This window comes from Podarcis tiliguerta (genome assembly GCF_965153285.1).
Source record: "Podarcis tiliguerta genome assembly, chromosome: 8".
NCBI classification, from domain to species: Eukaryota; Metazoa; Chordata; class Lepidosauria; order Squamata; family Lacertidae; genus Podarcis; species Podarcis tiliguerta.
In genome coordinates, this window is record NC_139541.1 from 52,134,533 (window position 1) to 52,161,298 (window position 26,766).

General features: G+C 43.4%; 1 protein-coding gene across 1 annotated transcript in view; it reads right to left on the minus strand.

The window, feature by feature from the left end:
- Positions 1–253: 253 nt before the first annotated feature.
- GLG1 (golgi glycoprotein 1) overlaps positions 254–26,766 on the minus strand; it is a 60,521-nt gene continuing 34,008 nt past the window's right edge. The window contains exons 9-26 of the mRNA XM_083452836.1: positions 23,856–23,977; positions 23,354–23,455; positions 21,652–21,805; positions 19,893–20,030; positions 19,368–19,454; positions 18,647–18,709; positions 17,649–17,762; positions 17,096–17,184; positions 16,840–16,957; positions 15,587–15,679; positions 14,747–14,884; positions 13,544–13,667; positions 9,432–9,574; positions 8,135–8,236; positions 7,165–7,272; positions 6,527–6,647; positions 5,839–5,945; positions 254–4,493 (exon numbers count right to left, since the gene is read on the minus strand). Coding sequence (XP_083308962.1) covers positions 4,326–4,493; positions 5,839–5,945; positions 6,527–6,647; positions 7,165–7,272; positions 8,135–8,236; positions 9,432–9,574; positions 13,544–13,667; positions 14,747–14,884; positions 15,587–15,679; positions 16,840–16,957; positions 17,096–17,184; positions 17,649–17,762; positions 18,647–18,709; positions 19,368–19,454; positions 19,893–20,030; positions 21,652–21,805; positions 23,354–23,455; positions 23,856–23,977 — 2,091 coding nt within the window. The 3' untranslated portion in view covers positions 254–4,325. The remainder of the gene's footprint in view (positions 4,494–5,838; positions 5,946–6,526; positions 6,648–7,164; positions 7,273–8,134; positions 8,237–9,431; positions 9,575–13,543; positions 13,668–14,746; positions 14,885–15,586; positions 15,680–16,839; positions 16,958–17,095; positions 17,185–17,648; positions 17,763–18,646; positions 18,710–19,367; positions 19,455–19,892; positions 20,031–21,651; positions 21,806–23,353; positions 23,456–23,855; positions 23,978–26,766) is intronic.

Consider the following 26,766-nt stretch of genomic DNA (forward strand, 5'->3'; position numbering starts at 1 on the left):
CCTCTTTCTTGGTAGACAGAGCCATCAACGAACACCCGTTGGATATGGTCGCTCAACCAGCTGTGGATCCATTCAACAACAATTATAATCCAGCCCACATTTTACCATCTTGTCACCAAAGGTACCACATGAGTTTTTGTCAAAAGTTTTTCTGGATTAAAAAGAAAAGGAGATACAGTTTGTCTGGCACGACTTGGGGAGGAAGATTCCCTTTTTATTCACAGTTGATGGAGACACAAGGAAAACAAGTAAAAACCTGCAGACTCTTTTTTATTAAATTCTCCCATTTCATCTGTACAGAAAAAAATGCACATTATGTTCAGAATCTCCGTTAACAATTCAAAATTACACAGCATGAACATGTAAAAAGAAAGAACAGCCAAGATTTTGTACATAGAAAGGAAAAACAATTTACAAAAAAAAAACACCTTTGTTAATGTTACATTTTTTAAAAGGACTAAGGGTCAGCCAACATTAGCTGTATCATCTACCAATTTACTGTCTCTCCAAAGGGCTGGTTTTGCAAGCTGCAGGAGGGGCACTGAATACGAACCCTTTTATGCCACCCTGAGTTGTTCTGTGCACCTGCATTTTGCTTCTCTCAAACACAAAACACGCCTATTCTTCAATCAAACACCACCTATATTGAGTTCCAAAGCATACCTGAAGGGAAATTGCAGCCTGCCTCTGATGCATTTCCAAGAACCTTGAGATAAGTCATTTAATTCTCTTTGCACCAGCTAGGGAGCCTCTGGATGGAGGAGTCTGCAAGTGTCGGATGGAGAAGCAGTGCACCTGATGTTCAGAATCTACACGGAAATGGAACCAATTATCATGCTGGTCACAGCTGTCCAGAAGGACTAGCAATATGATAACAGGTTTCAGCACAAGCCGGGGGCCAGGACAGTGCTTGTACCATATGCTGGATGGCACCACTTCCTAAAGACAGTTCCCTCCACCCAGCACTCTTCCAGTTTGTTAGTATTAATGCTCTGGATGCACCTGTAGTGTGTATGTAGGAAGAGCGTAACTTATCAATCCAGTTGTACAAACTATGAAGCGGAAAAGGATGTGTGATCCTTCAGTTTTCCAATTCAACAAGTTCCTTAGCTTACTTTGGGACAAGAGAACACCCTAGGCTACATCTAAGAGCCACCACTAAAAGCCTAGAAATCCCTGCTCCTTAAGCTCCACCAGGGCTTTTCTGTAGGAACTCTAATCCATAGAGCAGTGCCCAACCTGCGTACTTCCATCTCCAATGCATCAAAACAGGGGACCTTCCTTGAGATGAGAGCCAAGCGAGCAGCATCAGCACAGCTTTAGATGAGACACAAAGAAGGAGAAGCAGCAGCACAGGGTCCAGAAGCTGGAGGAGCTCGTGTTACAAGACAGTCGAGGCCACAGTGGTGAAGACAGCAAGTACTACAAGTTCAAACAGGGAACCTTATAGGGAAGAAGCAGAAAAAACAAGCTCCCAATTCCTAAGTACTTTTCCAACATTCAAACTGCAGCACAGCCCCTTCCATCTTCTTCCTCAAGCAGTTGCACGTATTCTGAGGAGGAAGTGGCAAGCACAACACTTGCAATACAATGCCACTTTAGATGAAGGATCAGTTTTGTAAACAGTCGTCCCTCAAATAAGCCGTAAAGCAGGAATACTTAGCTGTCAGACTGAAACTGGCAGGGTCTGAGGAGACTGCATGGAGGTTTAGGTGATGCTGAGACAGACCTGCAGTGCTTGGAACTCAAGAGACTGCTGCCGTCTCTTTTTAAAACAATGGTTCACTCAAGGTCACTGAGAGAATGGAGTGACTGGCTGGCTAATGGCTTCGGCAGTCTGTCTCTTCCCAGGCAACTAGTCCCCTTACGTGCATCTCGCACAAGCTCCTCCTCTTCGGTAGCATCACTATATGCCTGCAAAAACCACTGCTGTTGATTATGGGAATTTACTCAGGAGAGCATTTTTCTTTCATTAACCAATGGGGCACTCACACTAGGATCGAGGGAAGGCATTGTAGTTGGCTGAAGGGAAGCAATGTAAGAATAATACGTTGTGCATCTTATTTGAATGCATGTGCTAGCCAGGATGGTGGGGGCATCCTCTCCTTTCACAGCATTTGCTGCAGGGTCACCATATGCAAGTACCAGTTTCTTCCCAACGTTGTGTAGGATTCGGAAGATGATATGACCAAGGTTATTCCTTGCCTCCTACAGTATGAATGGCAGCTCTAAGCACCCTGCAATTAATCTGCTGGCTGCCTCTCTTGCAAGTGACTTGAGTTGCCCTGGGAGCATCCTCCACCACTGCCACCCCATTTCAGAGTCAAGGTGGATTCCTTAGGATAAAGAAGTCTATGCCTTGCCTCAGAGTTAAAACACAGAATAACACAATACTGAAGGGCATCCAGGTGTGGGTGAAAGGGAGGGGGGAGGGAATAGAGGCTTTGGAATGCACTGAGCACGCACTAGTTGGGGAACTATGGCACACACCCCTTTCCAATGTCAACATTCATAGATTCAGTAATATCAGAAGCAGGGGAAGGAAATCCAATCTAGTGGCCACAGTCCAAAAAAACCCTTCAGTACACACAGGCTCGCCCACTGATTTCTGATTTCCCTAATCATCTCTCCTTAATTTTGGAGGCCTGAAACAGTCAGTGGGCCTCAGGGGTGGGGTGGGGTGAGATTCTTGCACAAGCTTTTCCAGTTTGCCATCCTCAGGAATACAAAGCCACACTCTGAACGACTTGCTTTCCAGTGGGATGAAAAATAAAGGTTTCCTAAAGCTAAAAACTTTTGTGCCTTTTACCAACACTTCAAGAGCAGCAGAAAATATTCACAGTAGTGGTATGGCTGAGTGTCCACATCATCATTTAGATCAGCTGGTCCCATTGCCAAAAGCCCCTCGCTTTTGTGACGTTAATGCAGAACGCTGAGAATTTGACATCTGACTGAGCAGTTGCAGCAAAGCAGGAAAAGGGGCAGGGAGGGGAAGAAGATGTTGCACTCAAGCCTTGTGTCGGGCAGACTCATGATTTAGCCCTCTAAAGCATACAGGCAACCATGTCTAACAGGCTGATAGATATCCTACTATACACAAGGAGCCTGCACATGCGTATTTCCTCTTCGAGTTCCTCCCTGTGCTTTCCAATCAACAGACAAGGAGCACACTCCTGCTCATTGCAAACAGGTACTGTGGTACTGTTACTAAAAGCATCACTTCAGCAAAGATACCTCTCCCATCCAATTCTCAGAAAGCTATCCCCCTCCCCTCCCCCGTCCTTGCTTAGTGTAGGGAGCCCTGCCAGCTTCCCTACTTCCCAAATGGCTGATGATCTCTTTAGATGGATTCTTGACAGCAAGAAAAGTCTTACACCCTCCCTGACAGTTCAGGGAAGAAACTTCAGTAACTTGTAAATAAGAACCCTATGGATCCAACCCCTTTGAGGAGGACCTAAATCCTCGTTTTCTTCCAAAACCACCGCCTTACTACCCAAGACCACAGCTCCACCGTAGCTTGTCCAAAGGCTTCCCTTGAGATACAGTATGGTTTTGCAGGGGGTGCCTGTAAGACCACTGAAGTTTCTTTAATCTGGTCAATATTTTATTAACCCCAAAGATTGGAGTGGGGGTGGAGAAGTATGGAAGGCATTGCCTTTTGGCAAAAACGGAGGAACAAGCCACAAAAAGAAAAAAAGAAGTACAACAGAATACAGTAACAAAAGCACAAAAACAGTACAGATGACGACGGGCCTCTGGAGGCAACTCTTGCTGACTGATTATGTGCTGGAGATGCTTGTTCCAGGGTGAGCCAGATGTCCAAAGCAAGGCCAGCTGTGAATGGTGGGTGATGTCCTTTCCCCTCGGTCCTCCTGCCTATGCCAAGGAGCACAAACACTTCCACACCAAGACCTACTGTCCAACACTATGTCTGGAACAGATCTTTAAAAATTTGCTTTAAAAACCTCTTGAGCTGCAGGTTGTCAGTCTGTCTGGGGAGTGAAGGCAGTTCCGACAGTATGAGAAAGAGAGAAAGAGAAAGAGAAAAAACTTGTCTACAGGCAGGCAAACAACAGTCGCTAACGACAGGGTAACGAAGCTGCTGGCTGGACCGCCAAGGCTGCACGTGCCAACTCGTTCCGAGGGTGGAGAAGCCATGGACGAGATGGGACACTCAGCTGGCACGGGCTGCTGTTCTAATCTGTTTGTACTCTCCGGAGAGGTGGGAGGGGAGACTATACAGAGGAGGGCTGTACAAACTGGGCAACGGGCAGGCAGGCAGGCCTTCTTTCCTTCCTTCTTCCCTTTGACTACCAAGGCAGGCTCTACCTGTCCTTCAGCTCTCGTGTCACTCGCTTCGTGATACGCCCACACATCAGGCCAATCAGGAACAGGATGCAGATGCCCACACTGATCACTGAGAGGATGTAGTTCTTGGATGGAGAGGTCATCACTTGCATGGCAAGATCAGAAAATCCTTCCGCTGGTGCAACCTGGCAGGCAAGGAGGAAGAAGAGTCAGGTCCCAAACCAATCGTAACAGATGTCTACAATGTACAGATGAAATTTAGGGGTCAGTGCTTCAAACAAATCTTCTCTAAAACCACCCAATTTGTTACAACCCTGTATAGACCAGAATAGGGTTGCAGGACCATAAACTGGGCTAGGCTGTTTGTCGATGTTATGCTGGTGTTCTGCCAGCTCCTTCTCTCATAGGTGCTTACCTGAACCTTCTTTTCTTCTTCACAGGCTTAGGAAATTTAAAATATATATTAAACAGCTTGTAAATTCTTTCAAATCAAAATAAATGAACAAAGTAGGGCAGGGAGACGGCATTTTCAGTAGTGGCACCTGGGTGAAGAAACACACCTCCTAAAGAAAATCACCTGGCACCAGCTTTGTGATCTTTTCAGAGCCAGGTGAAGACCTTTCTATTCACTTAGGGGCCTTTGAAATAACTTGTTTTATGGACTAGGCTGTAAAAACCGTGTTTTGTGTTTTTAGTTTAAGTTTTAGTTTATCACTTTATATTGTACTTTAATTGTGCTCGTTTTGGGCATCAATCAAAGATTTTGTGTAATGGGTTAGCTTTATAAATTCCATTAATAAATGATTTTTTAAAGTATCTGATCCTATCCCTCCCTCACATGGTATGGAACACAGAATGATCAACAGCTGTGAAGTAGCAAGAGGAGTCCTACGCTCCTTATATCCTTTCAACTGCAAGCTTTTCCCTTGAGATTCAGGATGTTCTTTCTGTAACCAATCTCTCCTCAGCAGAGTGTGCAAACACAAGCCAGGGTATGTGCAGCAAGGTGTCTGGAGAGGAGGAGTGGGGATTCCCCACTAGGGTGCTACATGCTTGTCCAACAGCAGGGTGGTATTGCCCTCCCACAGCTGCCCTGTGCTGGGCCTTCCAAATTTCTCTCTCTCTCTCCTCCCCCCCCCCCATTTCAGGGGCCAGGAGCTCAGATATCAAGAGATGGGGCCCTGCTCTGTAACAGCAACTGTTACATTTTGTGCTGCGCTTGCCCTGGCAAGGATAGCTTTCTACAGATGGAATTTAGAATTGCACAGAAGTGGTGAGGAGCCATGCTCGACATGGATATTAAGGCTCTCCATGCCGGTAACTCAGACTCGCTTCCAAGGCCAATCTAGCATATTGTGTCAAGGATTGTCATTACGGTAGCAGCATTCCATCATGTGTTCACGGCCTTCCGCACCAACACATGCATCGTGCTGGAACCTTCCATCTGTTCCAATTCCCTCATATCCCCAACAATCCCCAGGCACCCAGAAGAGGTCTTCCTGGAGAAATAAAGTGAGCAGCTTTGCTCACCTTGGCAGCGTAGCTCCACATTTCAATCCGGTCATTAAGGCGCTTCTTACACTCAGGCTGCAACCTCACACGCTTGTCCTCCAGGGCCTCCATCAGACAAGACATCTCTGCAGAACAGAGGAAGGAGTGTTACAAATGACTGAAGGCACAGTTTTTCTCAGATCATCATGATCTTGATCTTCCCACCCTCTTGCTATTCTGCGTTTCTCAAGGTGACAAAACAGGTTATGACCATCACACCACTTCATTGGGAGGGGGTGGGAAAGCACTGGGGGGTTCAGAGATTTCATGGGCACCAGGCAAAATCATCAGGGGTGGATGCGGGCACTACATTGGTGACCCCAGTGTTTAACATATTTTAAATATATTTTTAGAAAATACATATTGCTTAGAAAGGATTTTACTCATTAATCTAAACAATGATGATGAAAGTTGTATGAAAGTTCCTCTGTTTTCCCCCAAGTATATTGATTTTTACCACTGGTGGGGGGATTCTATCCACTAGTCCTTCACACCTCTAGGAAGTGTACAAATCTATCCTAAGCAAAGTTGTTCAGAGTGCAATTGTGCCTAGACTTGTTCAATACCAAGAGCAGGAACAGAAGACTAAAAACGATTGACTCTGTGGAAGTAGCACCACTGGTGGCAGAGATGCTTCCTGGGCTTCTTAGCAAGCTGTAAGACTTACGTCGCCCTCTTCCTGGTGGGATGGCAGCACAGTGGTGCTTGATGTCAAGGGCACAGGCCGTATGAAGGACGGGGTCCACAAAGATATCAGCTTTACTCTCCTTCAACATGTTGAGCACCTCCTAGAAGGGCAGAAAATTGCAATGCACCCTCAATATAATGATTTGCATATTTTATCTTAACTTGCTCATCCTCCTGCTGCTTCATTATACTTAGAATACTTAAACCCTGCTTTATAGCCCTGAGCAGTTCTCAAATAAAGTAAGATTTTTTTTTTCAGTGTGGAAGACTCCAGTTGCTTTCAAATGGAGCACATTTATAGTAGTCTTACTCAAAGTCATGAAGGCATTTATGACTGTTGCCGGGTCGGAATTTGAAAGGGATGTGCTGAAGTGTGAAAAAATGCAAAGGGGAAGGAATGGATGCCTTCCTTTGGCTGACTGAAGTAGACTGAGGAGCAGTGACAGAGGGGAAAGCAAATCACAACCAGCCCTAGGAATCCTTGGAACATCCAAGCTAGAGAACAAAGCTGTAGTGCCGAAGAAGTTCCGAAGTGAGGAGAATACCAACAGATTGAGCTGTACACAATCTAGCATTCTCCCCCTTGCCATTAGCACAGAAGCACCCCTAGTTCTTTACCTTCTTGCACATGTCTGCTTTGATCTTTAGCAGATTCACTTTCAGGCATTCTTCCACTTGTCCTGTCTGCTCCTGGGCTGCTGCTTCCTCAGCGCACAAGCTTGAAATCTTTAAAAACATAAAATACATTAGGTTATAGTACCACAGGCCAACAAATTAGCCTCCTTTTGGAGGGAGATAGAACAAATTTATGTGACAAAAAGGTCCAAAACATGGAATCTAGCAAGGGAAACAAATGCAACCTTACTTTCCGGTTCAGTATATGTTGGCCCTTTATTACTGAGGAAAGGCTTATAGTGTAACATAGCCCAAAGGATTAGCAACATTATCCAGAGGTCCTCTACTGTGGATGTTGCCTAAGGCCAAGACTGGAAGCTATTCCCTGACTTAAGCTAAATTCCAGCTGGCAGAGCCTGGAACAATTTCTGGAAATGAGCAGAGGTGACAAGCAGCACCTACTCTCCAACCTGCAAGAGCAGGATTCTATGCTTCTATTATAATAGTCTTTGCTCAGCAAGGCAATACTATTAGGGGCCATCTACTCCTGCTTTTAAGCTACCTGTTCCTTTCCAAATTCATGGGAGGCTTGTTCTCAAAGAGGTCCTTAAATATCAGTTACGATGAAACAAGGAGTCTCCCACACACTATTCCACATAGCATGAAAAGGACCAAGGGGAGGAACTTTACATATCAACTTAACTCTGGACAGGATGATTCCATATGATATACGAACGATTTTTGTGTAAGATGCTAAGCTGGATGCCCATAATGCTTTGCTCTATAAGCTGCTCTTGGAGCAAATCTATTCTCTGCAAATTGCAAATGCCACAAAAGGTGACAACCACAAGGTGATTTTAAACTACTGGGGGATTCAATCAAGATCGCCATAGTTCAAACTGTATTACCAGGAGCTCATGAGAACTTGCCAACATATATAGTGTGAAGGAGGACTGAATTTGAAAGCTCCTACCTCTTCTGAGCAGTGCATCTGCAACTGAGGATCTAACCGATAATCAAGAGCGGATTCCTCGATAATCACTCGAATCTGATCTTCACAGTCAGGAGAGAGACGCTGTTTAAGGGTGAGAACAAGAACAGTCATGCCACAGAATCATTAATGCACATTCAGCACAAATCTTAACTACTAACCATTAACCACTAATCTTAACTAACTTGAGCAATCATGTATTTTTGGTGCACTTTTTAGCACTAAAAATCTCTTAAAGTCAATCTTTGACAGCAAAAGGCAGCTTTGTATATGGCTTTTTTCTATAGGGAGAATTCTTCATATGGGAAAACATCAGATGAGGCAGCACTTAGACAAAACCTGCAATTCAGTTCAAGATGCAAGAATACAGCAAGCCAAAGCAATCTGATCAAAGAGGGTAATTATGTGTTACATTCACCACACCAGAAGCAGCTCCATGCAAGTGAGCCTCTGACAGCTGGGAATTCTGAATGCTTCCAGGGAGATAAGGCAGAGATAAGTCCTCCTTCATTGTTTACCTATGCTCATATTCTGTCTCCTAATATCCCTCAATATATTCATGAGGGGAAAGAGCAGGGCCATTTAGCTGCTAAAGAGATAAGATAAGCAGAGGAAGGCTACCAGCAGCTCAATGATCACCTCTACTTTCTGTCTGCAGGTCCAAGAAGAAGCCTTCTCAACTCTCAGTGGCTGCTTTACACATCACTCCTTTTAACATAATGATTGCACCACTTAGGCTGATCAGTGACACCAGATGGATTACCAAAAATTCACTGTTCCAAAAAAATAAGCTAATAACATAATGAATTGTGCGATTTCAATATAGTTACAACTTTTTCCAAATATAAGTGGTTAATTTTTAGGACTTGATAAAATTAATGTTAAACACTCTATTATTTACAAACATTAACCGTGTATGGAACTGCGTGTTTTCAATTGTCCCATCTTAAAATGTCTTATTAAGTGGGTTTTATTGATTTTTCTCTCATAATCAACATTCATTTCAAATGCTTGGTTGCTGGAAAAATTTAGTTATTCAGCATGTAAAATTTACACAGCACACATTTGAAGTTAAATAAACGTAACTTTTAAGTTTAGGTTGACTAAATCAGATCACTGTTACAAATTCCCAGAGAACCTGTATAACTGAGCCTAAGCGTCTGAGACCTGCCTGTATTTTAAACATGCTTGTTGACTGGCACACGCCACATAGCAGAACAAGTCACTTTGGGGGCCTTCTGGCGCTAGGTCCTTGTGAAACACATGCCCCATAAGTCACCTGGTCTGCGTATTTCAGCTTCAAGCAGGATATGACCTGCCCTTCAAGCTCGGAATCATCCTTGGCCTTGGTCAGAATGCTCTGGCAGAACTTGGGGATGTCAGCTTTGCAGGCCTTCCTGAGCACTGGATTCAGGCGGTAATCTACGAAGGAAGAAAGGAGCAAAATTAGTGATGAAGACCGGCTGCTGGAATGAGGCGCCAGCTGCAGAACTGAGCCACTTTTACTAAGCAGCCTAGCACTGGAGTTCTTTCTGTCTGAGTTGCCCGTAATGTAGCCAAATTGCAAGGCCTTGGCTCTCAGGAAACCAGCTACATACACACAAGGCTCGACAGATGCCCACAATCCTGTGGGAGCATAGAAAAAAGGAACAAGCTGTGGAATTCAGCTTACCCAGTTCCCAGCTCTCATGGTCATGGTTGACCATTAATATGGAGATTGCTCCTGCTTCTCTCTTCCCCTAGTGCAAGCAACAAACCCTGGCTTAGCATCATATCCACATCAGCAATGTTGTTTGTTCTGCTCAAAGGATGCAGAAGTACAAGGAAGCCAAGAACAAGCTTTAGCTTTACAATGTGGTTTGTTAGGGTCACAACAAACTACTATATCTGATTCATACGTAACATTTAGGTATGGATTGTGGTTTGTAGGTCCTGCTTGTGATAGGGAGGGCATGCCAATGCTAAATCATTGCCAAGTGTCATGGATGAGGTGATATGAAAGTCTTCTGTGGTGGCTATCAACTGATGATGCACACAGGGTTAGGGATATCAAAATTTAAAAACAATTATCCAAACCACACTGCTTTCCAACTTTGTTATGTTCTGCCCAGTACTGCATATAAATAGAGCTGAATGGTGAAGGCATGGGGTTGTGCAAGGAGAGGACAAATTATTTTAACACTCAAGAAAAGTTTGCCTTGGAGGGGACCAGAATAGATAAAACATTTATGCCACACAAACAAAGCAAACAAGACAGTCTAGTCTAGGAAGGCTGAACTTGGGACGCTGCCAGAGCCCTCCCACAGCCTTCCCAAAGCAGAATAAGCATGTGATCACAGCTATGCACACATGTGGGGAGGAAATAAATAAATGGAGAGTGGGTTTCCTTGGCTCTCCATTTATTTATTTACCAGCCACCCACAAAGCTACAATCGTGTAAGTAAAATAAGCATAAGATGTGAGTTACCTGTATAAATACTATAAAATATCCTAGCACCAGCCCTTTCCTTAAAAAAGGTCAGTTCCTAAAAGCCTGTTGAAATACAAAAGTATTCACCTGCCAGCAGAAGGGCAACCAGGAAGGAGCCAGTCTAACGACTCTAGGAAGAGAGTTCCAATGTCTGGGAGCAGTTACCAAGAAGGTCCTATCTTGTGTGCCCAGCAAACATGCCGTGAGGGTGGTGTGACTGAGTGAAGGGCCTCCCCCAAAGATCTCAAACAGGTTTCCTTCCCGGAAGACAGATGAAAGATAACATAAGGAATGTAATTAATGTAATAGAATATCTGTCAAGCGGGAAGGACAAACAAGCAATGTTAATATTTGTGGATGCAGAGAAGGCCTTTGATAATATTTCTTGGGAATTTATGCTAAAGAATTTAGAATATATGGATACAGGTCAAGCTTTTCTGAATGGTATAAAGGCAATATATTCAGATCAAAGAGCGAAGCTGATTGTGAATAATGTTATCACTGAAAATATTGCCATAACTAAAGGTACAAGACAAGGGTGTCCTTTGTCTCCGTTATTGTTCATCTCGGTCCTGGAAGTGTTTTTGAGATCAATAAGAGACAATGGAAATGTAAAAGGTGTAACAATAGGATGTAATGAATACAAGGTAAAAGCCTTTGCTGATGATTTGGTTTTAACTATTGAGGATCCTGAGCAAAGTATAAAAGAGGTGTTGGAAGAGATAGAACAGTTTGGTAAGGTGTCTGGTTTCAAATTAAATAGGAAAAAGACCAAAATAATGGCTAAAAACATCGACCAAGAAATAACTGAAAGAATACAGCAACAAACTGAGATGAATGTGGTTAAAAAAGTAAAATATCTAGGGATCATGTTAACACCCAGGAATATTGACCTGTATCAGAATAATTACGTACCAGAATGGAATAAAATCAAAAGGGACCTGGAGGTGTGGGGAAGAATGAAATTATCATTCTGGGGAAGAATTGCAACGATAAAGATGAGCGTGCTACCGAAACTGTTGTTTTTGTTTCAGACAATTCCAATAATCAGGGGTGTGACAATATTTAAGGAATGGCAAAGAACAATATCAAGATATATATGGCAGGGCAAGCGGCCAAGAATAAAATTTAAGATACTGACAGATGTGAAAGAAAGAGGAGGCTTTGCCCTGCCAGACTTAAAGCTGTACTATGAAGCTTCGTGTCTTTGCTGGATAAAGGAATGGATAAAATTAGAAAACACACAATTGTTGGATCTAGAAGGGTATGACAATAGATTCGGGTGGCACGCATATTTATGGTGTGAAAAGAATAGAGTGCATAGAGGTTTTGAAAACCACATCTTTAGAGGACCGCTGATTGAGGTTTGGAATAGGTATAAAAACCTTTTAGAATTCAAAACACCATACTGGTTATCACCATTGGAAATTATGAGTGTAAGAAAGGTCAATATGTCAGGGAATTGGATTACATATGAGAATTTGATGGTGAAAGAAGGTAATAAATGGAAACTAAAACCATATGAAGAAGTTAAGGAAAATGTATATGATTGGCTGCATTACCACCAGATAAATGCGATGTTTAAAAAGACAGTGTGGGAAAGAGGTTTCCAAGAAAAGCAATCGAGGTTTCAGCAGGAAATTTTGAATACTGATGTTAAAGTTCTGTCAAAAATGTATAAATTATTGCTTGAGTGGCATACGAAAGATGAGGAAGTGAAATCGGTTATGATCCAGTGGGCCAAAGATTTCGGATATAATATTCAGTTTGATCAATGGAAAAAATTGTGGGAGGAGGGAATGAAATTCACTGCATGTACTACAATAAAAGAAAACGTAATGAAAATGATGTATAGATGGTACGTAACACCAGTGAAACTTGGTAAGATGTATAAAATCTGTAACAAATGTTGGAAATGCAAAGAAAAAGAGGGAACATTTTACCACATGTGGTGGGAATGTAAAAAAGTGAAATGCTTTTGGGAAATGATTTATAATGAGATGAAGAAAATGTTGAAATATACATTTATCAAGAAACCAGAAGCATTTCTACTTGGGATAGTAGGGAATGAAATTAGTAAGAAAGATGTGAAACTGTTTAGATACGCAGTGACAGCAGCAAGAATTTTGATGGCCCAGAAATGGAAGCAGGAAGAAATGCCGACCAAGGAAGAATGGAGAATGAAATTGATGGAGTATGCAGAGATGGACAAATTGACTGGAAAAATAAGGAACCAACGTGATCAGAGATTTTCCGAGGACTGGAGTAAATTTACAGAATATATCAAAACTGAATGTGAGGAGCAACTAACGCTTGTTGGCTTTCAGGAGGCTTTGTGAAAAAGACTGATAGAAATATTGTTTAAAAAGAAAGGTTAAGATTAAGAGATATAATGTGCAATATAAATGTAAGAAATGTGAGACGTAGTGAGAGTATGGAGAATTCTCAGATAGGCTGATGGAAGTCAAAAAAGATGTTTATGTCAAAACAAATGTTAAATCTGGAAAAAATGTTTATTGGAAAGTGAATAAAAATTATTTACTAAAAAAAAAAAAAAACCAAGATCTCAGGGCCCAGGTAGGTTCGTATGAAGGAATATGGTCTTTCAGATAGCCAGGATCTAAGCTGTATAGGGCTTTCTAAGGTCATAACCAGAACTTTGAATTGTTCCTGGAAACAGACCAGTAGCCATTGGAAATGCTTTAAAAAGGAAATCATTTGCTCCCTATATCTAACCCTGGCCAACAGTCTGGCTGCAGCTCTTTGGGCTAGCTGAAATTTCTGAGCACATTTTAAAGGCAGCTCCATGTAGAGCACATTACAGTAGTCCAGATGGGATATATCAGACATTTCAGGTAATAAAGATTACAGCCCTTAAGTGCAGACCCCAGGCCCAATTCCAAGAAAAGCCCCACCATTACCTGTGTTCTGTGTAATCTGGCGCTTGGTAATCATTTGCTTGCATTTGGGATCCATCATTTCACTGTTCTTGTTCTGTTTCAAACACTGCAGCATGTTCTTTGCATCTGCTTCTGGACAGAATCTCTGACAGAGGGAGAGAAAGCATCAACGAGTCAGCAAAGTGGAGAGCAACAGCACTTCCCATCTTAAGCCAGGACTCTTGTTGCCTGAATGCAAAGTGCTGAAGAGGCACAAGTCAGACATCACTGCACTTCCAGTCTAACCCAGAAGTTGCTTGGCATGGAATGAATTCTTAAAAGGTGTTGTGTTAATACCCATGCCCATTAATGTCAGGAGAGGTGGTGGGAATGGCACTTCTGAATCAATGTACTTTTGCAGAGAAAGTTTAGAAACACATTGAACCAAGAACAGGACAGGAAGATGGGAAAAGGGGGGCTTCGCTCAGCTATAATTCCACATGATCCTCTTGCTGGTCTGAGTAGTTTGAAGAGAAATCAAAGAGCCGCTGCACTTCCAAGAGCTTTTTTGCTGTATCCCCCTTAGTATCAGGCCTTTAGGGCATGTACCTGCCTAAAGTTCTGAGAAAGCCTGAAGTTCTACAGAAGTTACAGCAGAGGAGAAAAAAAAAAGCTTGCCCCTCAACCAGGGTTTGACACTTTGCCATTTCAGTTTTACTTCTCTGATCTTTCACCAGATATGCTTGAATATCTGGTAGAAGATTAGAATATGGTTGAATATCAACTGCATATTCACAGCTAGATATTTAAAAATATATACTTGAGGGCAGGAGATGTTTTAAGATTAGAACCGTTTGAATCTTTCCAGAATGAAGAGTCAAGCTTGTACACTAAAAATGGTCAGATTTGGTTTGCACCATAGAATATTGTGAATATTGACAAATCATCCCATGCTATGCAGAAATGGCCTCTGGGTGTGTGTACAAGATGGGCCAATTCCCAATGCAAGATTTTGCCGTTGCAGACAAATAAATATGGAAATCTACAAAACTGAGAAGTCTTCATGAGCAGCAGCAGGCAGAAACCCAGTTTAAACGTCCAAAAATCTTCCTACAAAAATCCATGTGGATTCCTATTTCAAGGCAATGCCAGCTACATGTACTCTTGCATGGAGAGAAAATGTTACTGAAAGCAACATGATGTGGCCTGATTCTAAGCCTCCCCTCATCAACCAGCCATCCTTACCTTGATCATTTGCTTGCAAACACGCATGAGAGTATAATCCAGTTCTGGATCCATCATCTCCGTCTCCTGAAGTTTGAAGACTTTCTGATGGCAGCGAGTGCTGAGTTGCTTCTTGTTTTCCTTAAGACACTCAATAATCTGCAGTTAAATAAATAGAACATCTCAAGGGTAACTGGACACTAGATGGCAGCATTGCTAATCTGGGAGTAAGTAAATGACTCAATGGCTTTAAAATAACAAAGCAAAGGCTATGGAACAAAATAGCCAAACCCCTGCATTATTTTAAGCAGCACCTCATCTAAAACAGGAGCAATAGTGGCACTGAGGAGGTCTCGCCCACAGCACATTTTGGGTGAAGTATTCTAAGGAGGATGCTAAATTGAGGAGGGTTTAGAAGTACCAAAAGAAATTATATTAAAAGCCAACTCATAAGATGGAAGTCACTGTGTTCACTTAGCCTAGGGGGGGGGGGGGAAGGTTTAGTGGCTGAAAGTTCAACTCAGCGAGTAAAAGCTCTTTCTTCAACAGTCAACCTGGTAGTTTCAATGTAAACCAGGCTCCTTTGGAAGGGTGGGATATTTTGTAGCCACTGACTAAGGAAGAGCTAGAGGAAAATTGAGCCCATGGAGAAGTGCTCTGTCGTGCTGGAGAAACACTTGCCAGTGGTGCTTAGGAAGTTGATCAGCCCATCCTGTGGACTTGGCTGTGAGTCAGAGTACAAGCAAAAGGTCTGTAAATCAAAGCAGACTGAAATGGGCTTTGATGCAGAATGTACTCCAGTCAAAGCCTCTCTGGCTAGGCAGAAACATCGAGAGAGCGCACACTGAAAAGGCGGATCACCTGAGCATTGCCATAGGGGACGTTCTGGCAGTAGTCCCTAATGTCCGATTTGCAGGCCTCATGAAGGTCTGGTTCCAGGCGGATATCCTCAGTCTGCAAGATGAATCACATTGAAAAAGGATTCAGACTCAAAGGGGAGGTGGAAAGCTTGAACATCCAAAGCAAACAAATCCAATTAAAAAAAGTAAAAAGCCCATGAGAGAACCAAGTGTTTATCTTCTAACTAGGAAGCTTTCTGCAGGCAACCATCAGCACTCTTGAGGTTATATATTTATTTAATAGGATCTCTTTACTCATTCTTCTTCACCCTCATGCTGCACAGTGGATTACAACAATAACATAAATTTATAAAGCTGTTATAATTATAAAGCAAGCAAAACCTTTCCAAGTTGAACAGAATGCTTTAAATTCAGCAAAAGAGACCCCACGAAACAAATACTTTAACGGTCAAAAACCAGGATGAAAGAGATGTGTCTACAGCTATGCGATGAAGATGCTAGAGATACTTCTGTAGGGAGGGACTTCTGCAATGTAGAGGCTGTCACAGAGAAAACCCTCTCCCAGGCTGCCATTCCTTCAACTTCTGAGGGTGGCAGAACTACCCTCTACTGGTCTTAACACCCCTGAACAGCTTTTCTCAACCTTGGGTCCCTAGATTTTGTTGGACTACAACTCCCACCACTCCTAGCCAGCATGACCAGTGGTCAGGGATGATGAGAATTGTAGTTCAAGAACAACTGAAGATCCAGGGTTGAGAAAGCTGCCCTAGAAGGTCGATTGGGAAGAGGCAGTCTTTCAGCTATTTGAGGCCAAAGCTATGAATCAAAATATAACACACTTGTGCAATGCAGTCTTCAGTTTGGCTGCCCAGGAGAGCTCTGGAAAAAATCCCTTAAAACACACACACACACAGAGAGAGAGAGAGAGAGAGAGAGAGAGAGAGAGAGAGAGAGAGAGAAGGTGCTTGCAGTTCTATTGGTCCAAGGGAGCTGGTTGAACAAGACTCTTAAACCCCAACAGCTGGGGCTGGCTTTGGCTCAGCAAAAACTGCCTTCTTGTGGCAAGGTGCCAGGAAAAGCCAACGTTTGCAAAGAAGCCTGCTATAAGCCCGATTTAGAATATAAGAAATGGTAATTAGAGAGAAGGAAACTAGCACTGAGGGGCAGCCAAATATTTTCAGGGTAGCGCAAGCTGATGCAACCCTCCACAGAAGGCTTTGCAAAGCCTCAGAGTAACAAGAGGGCAACTTTTACCATTTCCAGCTCCTCAACACGTAGCTGCTTGCGGCACTTCATGGAGACCTGGTGCTCCTTTGCATCTCTCAGCGTGTCGTTGCGTACAATGGTGCTCAGGCAGATCACCACATCCACCCTGAAGAGGACAGAAGTGTTAGAACACCAGGCTATCTTGGTGTAAAACTCTTGGGTATCACCCACTTTCTGATTAAGAGACAAATGTTTCTCTAGCATTCAAAAGCCATGAGGCCAAATTTCTGACACACACACATACTTTTTCTTGATGTTGGGGCACAGCTTCAGGACATCCTCTTTGCAGGCCATTTTAAATTTGTAGGAGAATCTGAAATCTTTCATCTGAACCTAAAGAAAGAAAAGCAAACAGGCTCCTCTCAAGGTCAGGCACAGGAAGTCTTTCAAAGAATATCTGCTACTGCAGCCCCAGTCAATGGCATCTCTCTGCCCTGCTTCTTGCCTTGCCACCTTTGAGCTTCAGTTCAAGTTATCCCTTCTAGTGAGGCTAAGGTTGAATGCAATGCCCATCCAAATCACTATGGGTTCAACCACATGCACTGCCTGCCTCCAACTGCAGAAGGAGAATGGCAGATTTGGAAGTAACGTGGTTAAAGGCACAAAGTAGTGAACATCCAGAAGCTTATTTGTGGCAAATAAGCCAAGGCAGCACTGAAAAGGGGACTATGCCATAACAGTTCAAATTCCAGCAGACAGGAAAATGCCTTTGGCCTTCCTGTGCGAAAAGGGATAATGGTTCGCAGGTTCCCAGACTCAGTCAAACTAGGGGATGCTGGAGAAACAGCCACACTCACCAGCTGGAAGTGTGTGACTCCAATTGCACACTTTTCATTCATCTCCTTCTGGTGTTTGTTCTGAATGAGGCACTCCATGAGGTCTCCTGAGTCAATCTGGTTGTCTGCCACTTCCTGAATGGGATATGGGGGGGGGGGGGATGGGACAGACAGACAGACTAATGACAACCTGTCAGGAACTAACTCCCTTCCTGGAAGTCTCTGTACCTCAGTTGAGGAAGCAACGGGACCCATGATTTAAAGCTGGAGAAGGTAATTGCACCTCTCTGGCTTACATTTGAAACATGATTGTTAAAATGACTTGTCAGGGCTGGTTAGCCCCAGAGCTCTCAAGTTGCTTTGCAGCTGCACATGCCCCCACTGGACCCAAAAATGCAACACAATCTATTAAATGCCATAAACACATTTTGCAATTTAACTAGGGCTGGTATGCCAGAGATATACAAAGACTATGCAACAATAGCTGAATTCTACATACTCGCTCCTACTCTGTATAATTTATTCTCGTTTTGTCCACGATGAGCATCAATAAACTAACAATGAAAAGTCCTGCACATGACTACTGGAAATTGTTTCAGCCACCCTTTATATTCAGATATTTCAGCAGGCACCAGCTAAAGAGTTTCAAGCGAAACCAGATATTTGCTTTTAGAAAATGGAAGAAGAAAAAGGCCAGAAAACTGAATTACCACTGTCCCATTCTGTGCACCCATGGAATCACAGCACACATGCAGTCTTGCACCTGCTTGCTATGACTTTTGGGTATCCAAACTAGCACTGTAATTAAGGCTAAGTTCTGAGCAGGAAACTGGGGATGCAAGAAGGCTGGTTGTGCCCTTGAGAATTATGGACATTCCAGCAAGGTATGCTTAACATGAAGGGGAAACTACAAGGCATGCACATGGCTATGGTCTTCCTCCCCTCAAATGATACTAATGGAGGAACTCTACACTCAATCCTTATCCAAATTAGAACAAGTATGAGTAAGAGTTACTTACATGGCAGAAGGTCTGGATAATTGGCTCACATGCTCGCATCATCAAGGCTTCTATCTGAATATCCTACAAGAGGGAGAGAGTAAGCAGTAAGTCCACCCAAGGCCACACCCAGTTTTTCTGACAGTTCACACTGTTGCTCATGTTATGTTTCTACATCAGAGTGGGAAAGTCTCCTGGGATGTGAGCATCCCTAGAGACAAGCTAGGAAGACTTCTGTTGACAAGAACAGCTACTGTAAGAAGTCATTGGGAGCAGGAACAGGTTGAAAAAAATATCGCTTAAAGCAGCTTTTCCAGCTGTGCTGGCTGAGGGTGATGAGAGGTGAAGCCCAAAGCATCTGGAGGGGGCCAGGGTGGGGAAGGCTGCCTTAAAGTTTGCTGCCCCAAATAAAAGCTAACTAGAGTTGACCAAAACACAGTCATTTTAAGGAAATGATACCTGCCATAGAAAGGCACAACTTTTACATATACAGCCAAAAGAAAGAAAGACTCATTTACATGAATACTCCTTCTTTCTAATGATATCAGGCTTGAGTTACTTTATCTGGACAACCAATTAAGATCTGATACTTTACCTTCTTTCTTAGATGACTCAAATACATGAAAATGGCACCCTTTTGAAGATACTTGGGAGGGCAACCCACAAATCAGCAAGCCATTCACATGGTGCAAGTCTAACAACTAAATACTGGAGCTTTCCCTTCCAGACAAAGCTTACTTACTTCTGACTCCAGCTCTGTAAGGTTTCCAACAATGTCTCTGCATTCAGCCGCCAAGTCATCCAGATGGTCCTGGAGACATTCAAGTTCCTAAAGGGGACACAAAGAATCTTAACACAGAACAAATGGGTTCATCTCATTAATGCCTTGAAAGCCACCCAAATGCACCTTGCTATGTCTCTGGGACATCTTTCGTTTCACCCCAACCAGCACCACACTTCTGCAATGCAACATAACCCCTGGGATGAGCAAGTCACCACTCCAGGTTGCTCTAGGTTGGATAAATTGGGACAAACAATGCCTTGCTTTCTCATGATGCACACATGGGTTTAGTGCCTTCCCTTCACTAATTAAGCTCAATCGAAGCACAAAACGCAATACAGAAACTTTTGAACATTAAAATTTAGTAAAATTCAGAAATGTTTATGAAGAAATAGCAGAACCAGGGCATTTAAAGTGAATGTGTTTTGCTTTCTAACTTATACAACAATTTCAACATGAGATTATTGGTTTAAATTTTTGAGATACCTGTCCAGTCTCTGTTTTCTCACTGCACCACTTCCCCAGATCTATCATGCACTTGTCCTGGAGAGCTGGATCCAGTTTTACATCCAAGGCACGCTGGTGTAGAATTCGTTGTACTTCTGCCCTGCATTCCCGGGATAGCTGCCAAGAACAAGTGTACAAATTTGTTCCAGATGAACAACCCCAACTCCTCAGATCTGGGAAGGAAGGTGCTCTTTCCAGCATTAGTAAAAGTAAAGTTCTCTTTATGCTATGCTTGGTCACCTCCCACACAGGCCCAGAGCAGGCCTCCCATGCAGGCCCCTCCCCTCATTTTTTTAACCTTCCCTGCAGCTTAGATGGACAAGTCCCCACATCCAGACAGAAGATGTTTAATTGAAGGACAAGTCTAAACAAGTTGTCAAAAAGTGAACGAGATACCGTGGCATCACGTGTGTGGAGGGGCTGGCTTGCTGTTTAAGAGAAGAAGCCAATAAAATACAGACAAACAAACCTAGTGCTAGATTGGTAGGGATAACCTCAAATCTCCAGGCTAGCAGAAGTCAGAAGGATCTGCTAGAGCATGGCAAGGACTCTTTGGGGATTTAAAATTCTTGGTAGTCTGAAAACGGTGCCAGGGACAGGCAGCTGTGCATGGCATCCTGCACAGATTTTACAACTGAAACCTAAAACCTAATTAGACATAGCAAGTGGAGACCCACCACAATTCATGTTGGCAGAAAAAGAAGGCAGAAAAAAGGAGCAAGGCACTATTCCATTGTTCTCCCCCACAGGGAGAATGATTTGCGAAGCAACTGAGCAGCAGCCAAGTCTGTTCAACAGTTCTTTCCTGAGCAGGCACATAGCAGCAACCAGCCACCTTCTTCCTTCAGAAGGTGGGAAGGGGAAAAGGTATGTGGGTATCACTTAGGCTGTAGAAGAAGAGGCAGCAGGCTGTCCTTTCCTCCCCAGCTTAAGTTTATAAACTGGAATACAAGGCCAGGAAGTCATCCAGTGCACCTTTTGCAAGGCTTCACTATTTCAGGCTGTGGGTGGGAGATGATGTTTGAGAACTCCCCACTTCTCCCCAACATGCTAGTTCTGCCTGTGGAGAAAGTTTACATGCGGGAAGCATTCACACATGGATTCCCTTTTTCTTCCCACAGCCCCCGAGTCTGAAATGACTCAACCCAGCAAAAACTGCACTCACATGAATTCCTGATTATGCAACTCAGCTCATCACCAACCACATTCTAATTACCACCTACAGGATACTGATTATCTGTCTGGTGGTCACAACTTCACCAGCCATTCATGCAACAAGCCACCTATTTTGTTTCTCCACCCTTCATATGAAGAGATTTCCCACTATATTCAGCACTGACCTCAGCTACAAAAAGCAGAGGCAAGACCACATACCTTAGCTACAAAAGTGTTTCCTGAGGCTTCTTCCTAAAGGGTTTTAGGGGAATTCCTGCACGCCTGTTTGAGTCTCCAGAGGCTCAAACATTAAACCCCAATCTCATAGGGTTAAAACAGATGCACAGGGGGTCTCCATTTGTTATACCTACTTAGTTGTCGCAAAGCATCCAGGTGACCTGTAGAGTGGACTATAGTTGGCTTGCCTCCATGCTTTTCCCCAGTATCACCTGCTCAGTTTCTCTGCTGCCTTAAGAGATATTCAAAGCTTACATTTGAAGCCACAGATAAACTAGCACATGCCCCCAAATCACATTCATTTTCCAATAAAGGAGGACTGCTAAAGCAACTGACTGGTGCCTACCCTCCTCCCCTGTTCCTCTGTACGATAGGCATGTCTGTACAGGCAGGAGAAGATGGCCCCAGGAGGAATCATCTCACTCGTCTCATTCCAGCCGCGTGTATGGCAAAGTCGGGATGCATCTCCCTGGCACTTGCGGTAGAGCACAAGATCCAGTCTGTCAAAGTAGAAGAATCAGTGAAGCCACCATGAGGTTCTAAAATGCCCTTTCTTCACACATTAGGAGATTAACAGCATTTCACTTCAACACAACATTTCACCTCTAGAATGTAGCAAATCAGAAATGAAAACCTTAATAGGTGCAATTTCCATTTAGCCATACAGGTCACTCACAACTTACACAGGGGTTATGTTCCAGGGACAGTGCATATACTCAAAAAGACGTATAGTCAAATCTCTCTCACATGACTATCCTTACCTTCTGGAGCTGTTGTGCTGAATGGGTCTTATAACACCCCCGCCCCCAGGCAAAGCAAAGAGTTTTCCACAAGATCTCATGGGACTGTCTGAGATCATTCATGATCCTCCCAGAGCCCAGTAAGCAAGTCTGAGAGCTTAAAAGCTCTTTTTGTGCTGGGAAAACAATGTGCAAAAAGAGTGTTTAAGTTCTCAGACGTCCATGCATTTAATTTGTGCAATTTCAACTGGTCAGCCATCAACTGCACAAGTTAAATGAACACAAGTTGCGAGTCACCCGAGTAATAAAACTGAGACATATTTAAAGTCTCGCCAATAAAATATCTGTGCTTTTTTACTGCAACCAATTCCAACTGTGTAACAGTTTTGCAATCTGAGATTTTAAGATGATTATGAAGATTTTCTGTAAGCCACTTGGGGCTATAAAATTTGATGCAAATGTTAAAGTGCATTGGTACACATAAGAATGTGAACATACATAAGAATTTTGCTCTTAAGGAGCAAAAACAATTTAAACCCTACACTAGAAAGAAATGTGTCCTCATGAGAAACAGGCCCTATGCTCTTATACCAGCCAGCTAACTGTGATCAGCTGGAGAAGCCCTCCTAACTATCCAACAGTTATCATACTTTCATTTGGTTTCTATGCAAACTAAAGTTTTAAAAAAGCATGGTGGCACTAGTACTTTAGGACGCTGTTCCTACTGTAATCAGAAAGGCCTTAAGTGTGTTTAGAGAATGCCAGTTAGCATTAAGCCATTTGTTCTGTATTTCATGTTTTTATAATCGTATGATGTTTAAACATAATTATAACTTGATGGTGTTGTACATCACCACAATTTTTTCTTAATGAACTGACAGTTCATAAAACACTATTAATAATATATAAGTACAGGAAACTTTACTTTTGACACATGCTTACACTGAGACACCCTCCATAGTTAGGCGGAGGCTGAAATTTGGGGTGAGAGGGCATTATCCTGTGGTGCACTTTCATTATGAGGCAGCTCTTGAAGGTAATGCCCAGGCTAGAACCTCTACTTTAATTTGCCCCCCCCCCTCCTGTAGCAGACATTGACAGAAATTGGGGGAATAACGGTTGTGTATAAACATCAAGTTCTCCAAGTTGTGAATGAAAAGAACTCTTTCTGAACCTCTAGCTCGTGACTAGAGAATTAAAGCCACCCATGACCCCACAGTACAAGACCTTTTTGACCCAACTGCCGCTGCTAGAAAGTCCTGCAACAGAACTGCAGGGCCCCTGAGGGTCCCCATGCCCAGCACTCACTTCCAGTCCCGTGAGATGAAGTACTGGAGCTCCAGGAGCCTGTGCTCACAATCTTCCACCATCTTCTCTGTATACAAATGCTCCATAAGGCAAGAGAGAATCCTATGGAAAGAAAGTCATGTTATATTGATATATGCAATCTTCAGGAGCCTTCATACCAGACATTGCAACAAGGAGCATCTCACTGGTGGGAGGGGAAGGAGGCATTTGTAGAAAGGGGGAGCGGAGTAACTGCATGCTTTAAAGCACACGTGCTTCTCCATAGTGGTCTACCTTTGGCCTGTACTTTCCCACAGCTTGCATTTGTAAGGGTGATGAGAAGCTGTTGCATAATAAAGTCTGCCTGTATGCCCACAAGAAACCCTTTCACCCCAAGTCAACATCTCTTTTTATGTAAGAGACAATCTGAGTCCATCTCTTCCCCCAGGTTTAACAGGCTTCTTTCAGCCCAAGCTAAAGCAGCAGTAAACTGTAGCAAAAGCAGGGGATCTCCATCACTTACATGGGGTCTCCAGCACGGATGTGCTTGCAGGCTGTTTGTATCACTGATTCGCAGGCTTCGTTCAATGCTCTGTCAATGCGGTAATCAGCACCAGGGTCTGCCTCCTGGATTAGAGTTTGAAGCTGGAGGAGGAAAGAGAAGAGGGGGGAAGAGTTTAACAACAATGGCAGAGTAGTTCAGGAAGTTGGTTTCCTGGCTTCTGTTGCTGGCAGAACTGCAAAGCTAACCTCAAGGGATTCTGCCCCCTTCCCATCTCATTTCAGTACCAGCTCCTGAAGTGGAGAACATCTTTCAAACATTCCCATGGATGTGAAGTGCTCCCTCCCACACAAAAAGGGCTAACCGTTTGCCAAGGAAAAGCAGCCTTTGAACAAATGATTTATCTTCCAAGACCAAGACCAGTTAATGGCAAACAGCTAAGATGTGCCAAATGGAAGAGCATTCTCCCTTGTGTATGACTCAGCCAGAACCAGAGTTTTTATGTTGCTGTCACCTCATCTGCATCCAGAAACTGCAGGCATGACTGAGAAAGCCAAGGTGTCAGGTCATCCCTGCAGCATGGGGCAATCCAGACATTTTGTAACTCTGGGGACTTCCCTGTTCTATTTTCAGTATCCAAACGACAGTACACAGAGCTGAATTGCGCAGCCAGCCACATCACCAGGCCTTCTTGCCACTGAAACTGAAGGGGAGGAGAGACAAGAGAGCAGCAGGAGCAGGAGAATCTAATCTCCCAAACCCAGAGCCTCTGTCATGTACATGAGCAACAGGGGCCTTCCTGAGAAAATGGCACAGGGGCCTGATGTAACAAAAGACAGCCTGGGGCTAGGAACATGTGCCTAGTGCTTTTATTTGTGGTGGGTGGGCGGTGAAGAGGCAACTGTTGAGACTGAGTTGAGCAGCATGCTCATAAAGGTATACTAGCAGAGAAGTGGTCTTTCAAGGATTCAGACTCCACTGAAGCATGACTTGAGCAGCGCAGGTAGACTTATGCAACACAGGTTGTTTTGTTTTTTTGCTAAAGCAGCAGCAGCAGCATAAAGCAGCAGAACTAAATGGCATCTCACCACAAAGGCCTGAGAAAAAGCCAATGGAACTTAAGAATTCCTTCAACATGTAACACTCACTCTTGGAAATGAAGCTCTACAAAGTTGGAGGAGCAGAGAATGGGCAGATTTCTGCACTGATTGTTTCCTAGTGGAGCCCGTAGCCTGGGAATTAAGCCAATTTCAAATTTAGGAATCCGTTTACATCACAGATCTTAACCTCAACTGAGATGAATCTAGTGAAATGCTGGGGGTGGGGGGCATGGGGCAAAGCCATTTATTCATGTGGCCATGGAGCCATCACAGACCACAGAGCCTTTTTGCTTCTTTTTGCTCTCCTTGACAGAACCACAGGGCAGCATTTGCAAATATCGGGGCACTTCCCATTTCTTTGCAAGCAAAGCTCTTTCCAAGAAGCCAAACTGCCAGGTTGCATCACACAACAGTACAACCGTACTTTAGCTTTTCCCCACCAGCACGTGTTGCAATGCCCCCCTCAAAGCCTATCAAGTAAAGTGGTGTCAAGTCTAGAGGAGTGTTTAGTAGCATCAAAGCCCCAACTTCACCGTGTAAGTATACACATCAAAGCAGTCATAATGCTGAATTGAGGCTAAGCTGCCTGGGGGAAATAGCCATGTTCTAACAATCTGTTCCTGCCTGGGAAACAATTATCCTGCTCTCATTGTTTGAGGTGGAAGATCCCTGGAATCTAGCCTGACAATCACACCAAGCCATCTCCAATATAAAAGAACAAGCAAGCACATGGCCTGATGGGCTTTCTGATTTTGTCTCAGGCAATCATCAGTGAGCTATGTTGGGATCAGCATTGAGAAAAAGGGAAGGGTTTTTTTGGGGGGGTGAGAGTGTCAATGTCATTAATCATGTGCTTGGGCGCCCCCAACCTTCAAACTATAAGGCTGTCAAGCATTTGCTATTGGCAGCAGTCAAGATTAGCACACCTATTACATAAAAACAAGGATGTGGTAGGAGGGTGAACATAGCTCCTGCACAATACTACTCCAAAAATGCTACCCAACAGTGAAACCTGAATAAATCATTCAGAGGAAGAATGGGATTTTGAGGAGAAAGATCAGCAGCATTGGCAAGTAAGGCATAGGGTGGATTATCAGGAGCCATGAAGTGAAGCAGAGAACAGGGCCAAGTAAAAAAGTCCTATGTCTATACAAAGGTCCCAATGTTTATGGGCACAGAGGAACCTTTTAAAGTATTGTCATAGGCAACAAAAGTACCCATTCCATCAAAGAAAAGCTAGCAATACTCAGAAACATCCCCACCCAAAAAACCCAACAAGCAAATCACCTATACCCCACCGAATAAGACAAAAAGTAGGCCCCCTACACACACCAGCCAGAAACATGATTAAAAAAACTAAAAGTTGGTGTCCACAGGTGCTGCATTGGGGAGCCCAGGCTAAACTAGTGGAATCGGCCACTTTGTCCCAATCTCCTTCTGGTTTCTTAGTTTTAAGTATACACTGACTCTGCATCTTCAGTTTTTCATCTACAACAATAAGGGCTAGAATCTTACTATTCAACACACAAGTTTTGCCTCTATGCAGTGACAGGTGCCCGTGGAAGGGAAGGAGTGAATCTGTTTTTATGGGATAGGGACTGAGCAGCCACCGTACATTCTTGTCTGCCTCAGCAGTATATTTTCAGAAGAATGCAAATATGTTCTGACCATCACATGTTACAAGATAAAGGCTTTTCTTTTTTTACGCTTAGATTTGTTTTAGGGAAAGTAATTAATATGAAGCTACTCCAAATTCCTCCCAAATGCATACAACACTTCCAATGCATGCAAACTGAATTGTGCATATATTATGAGAAGCCTAAGAGCTGGAG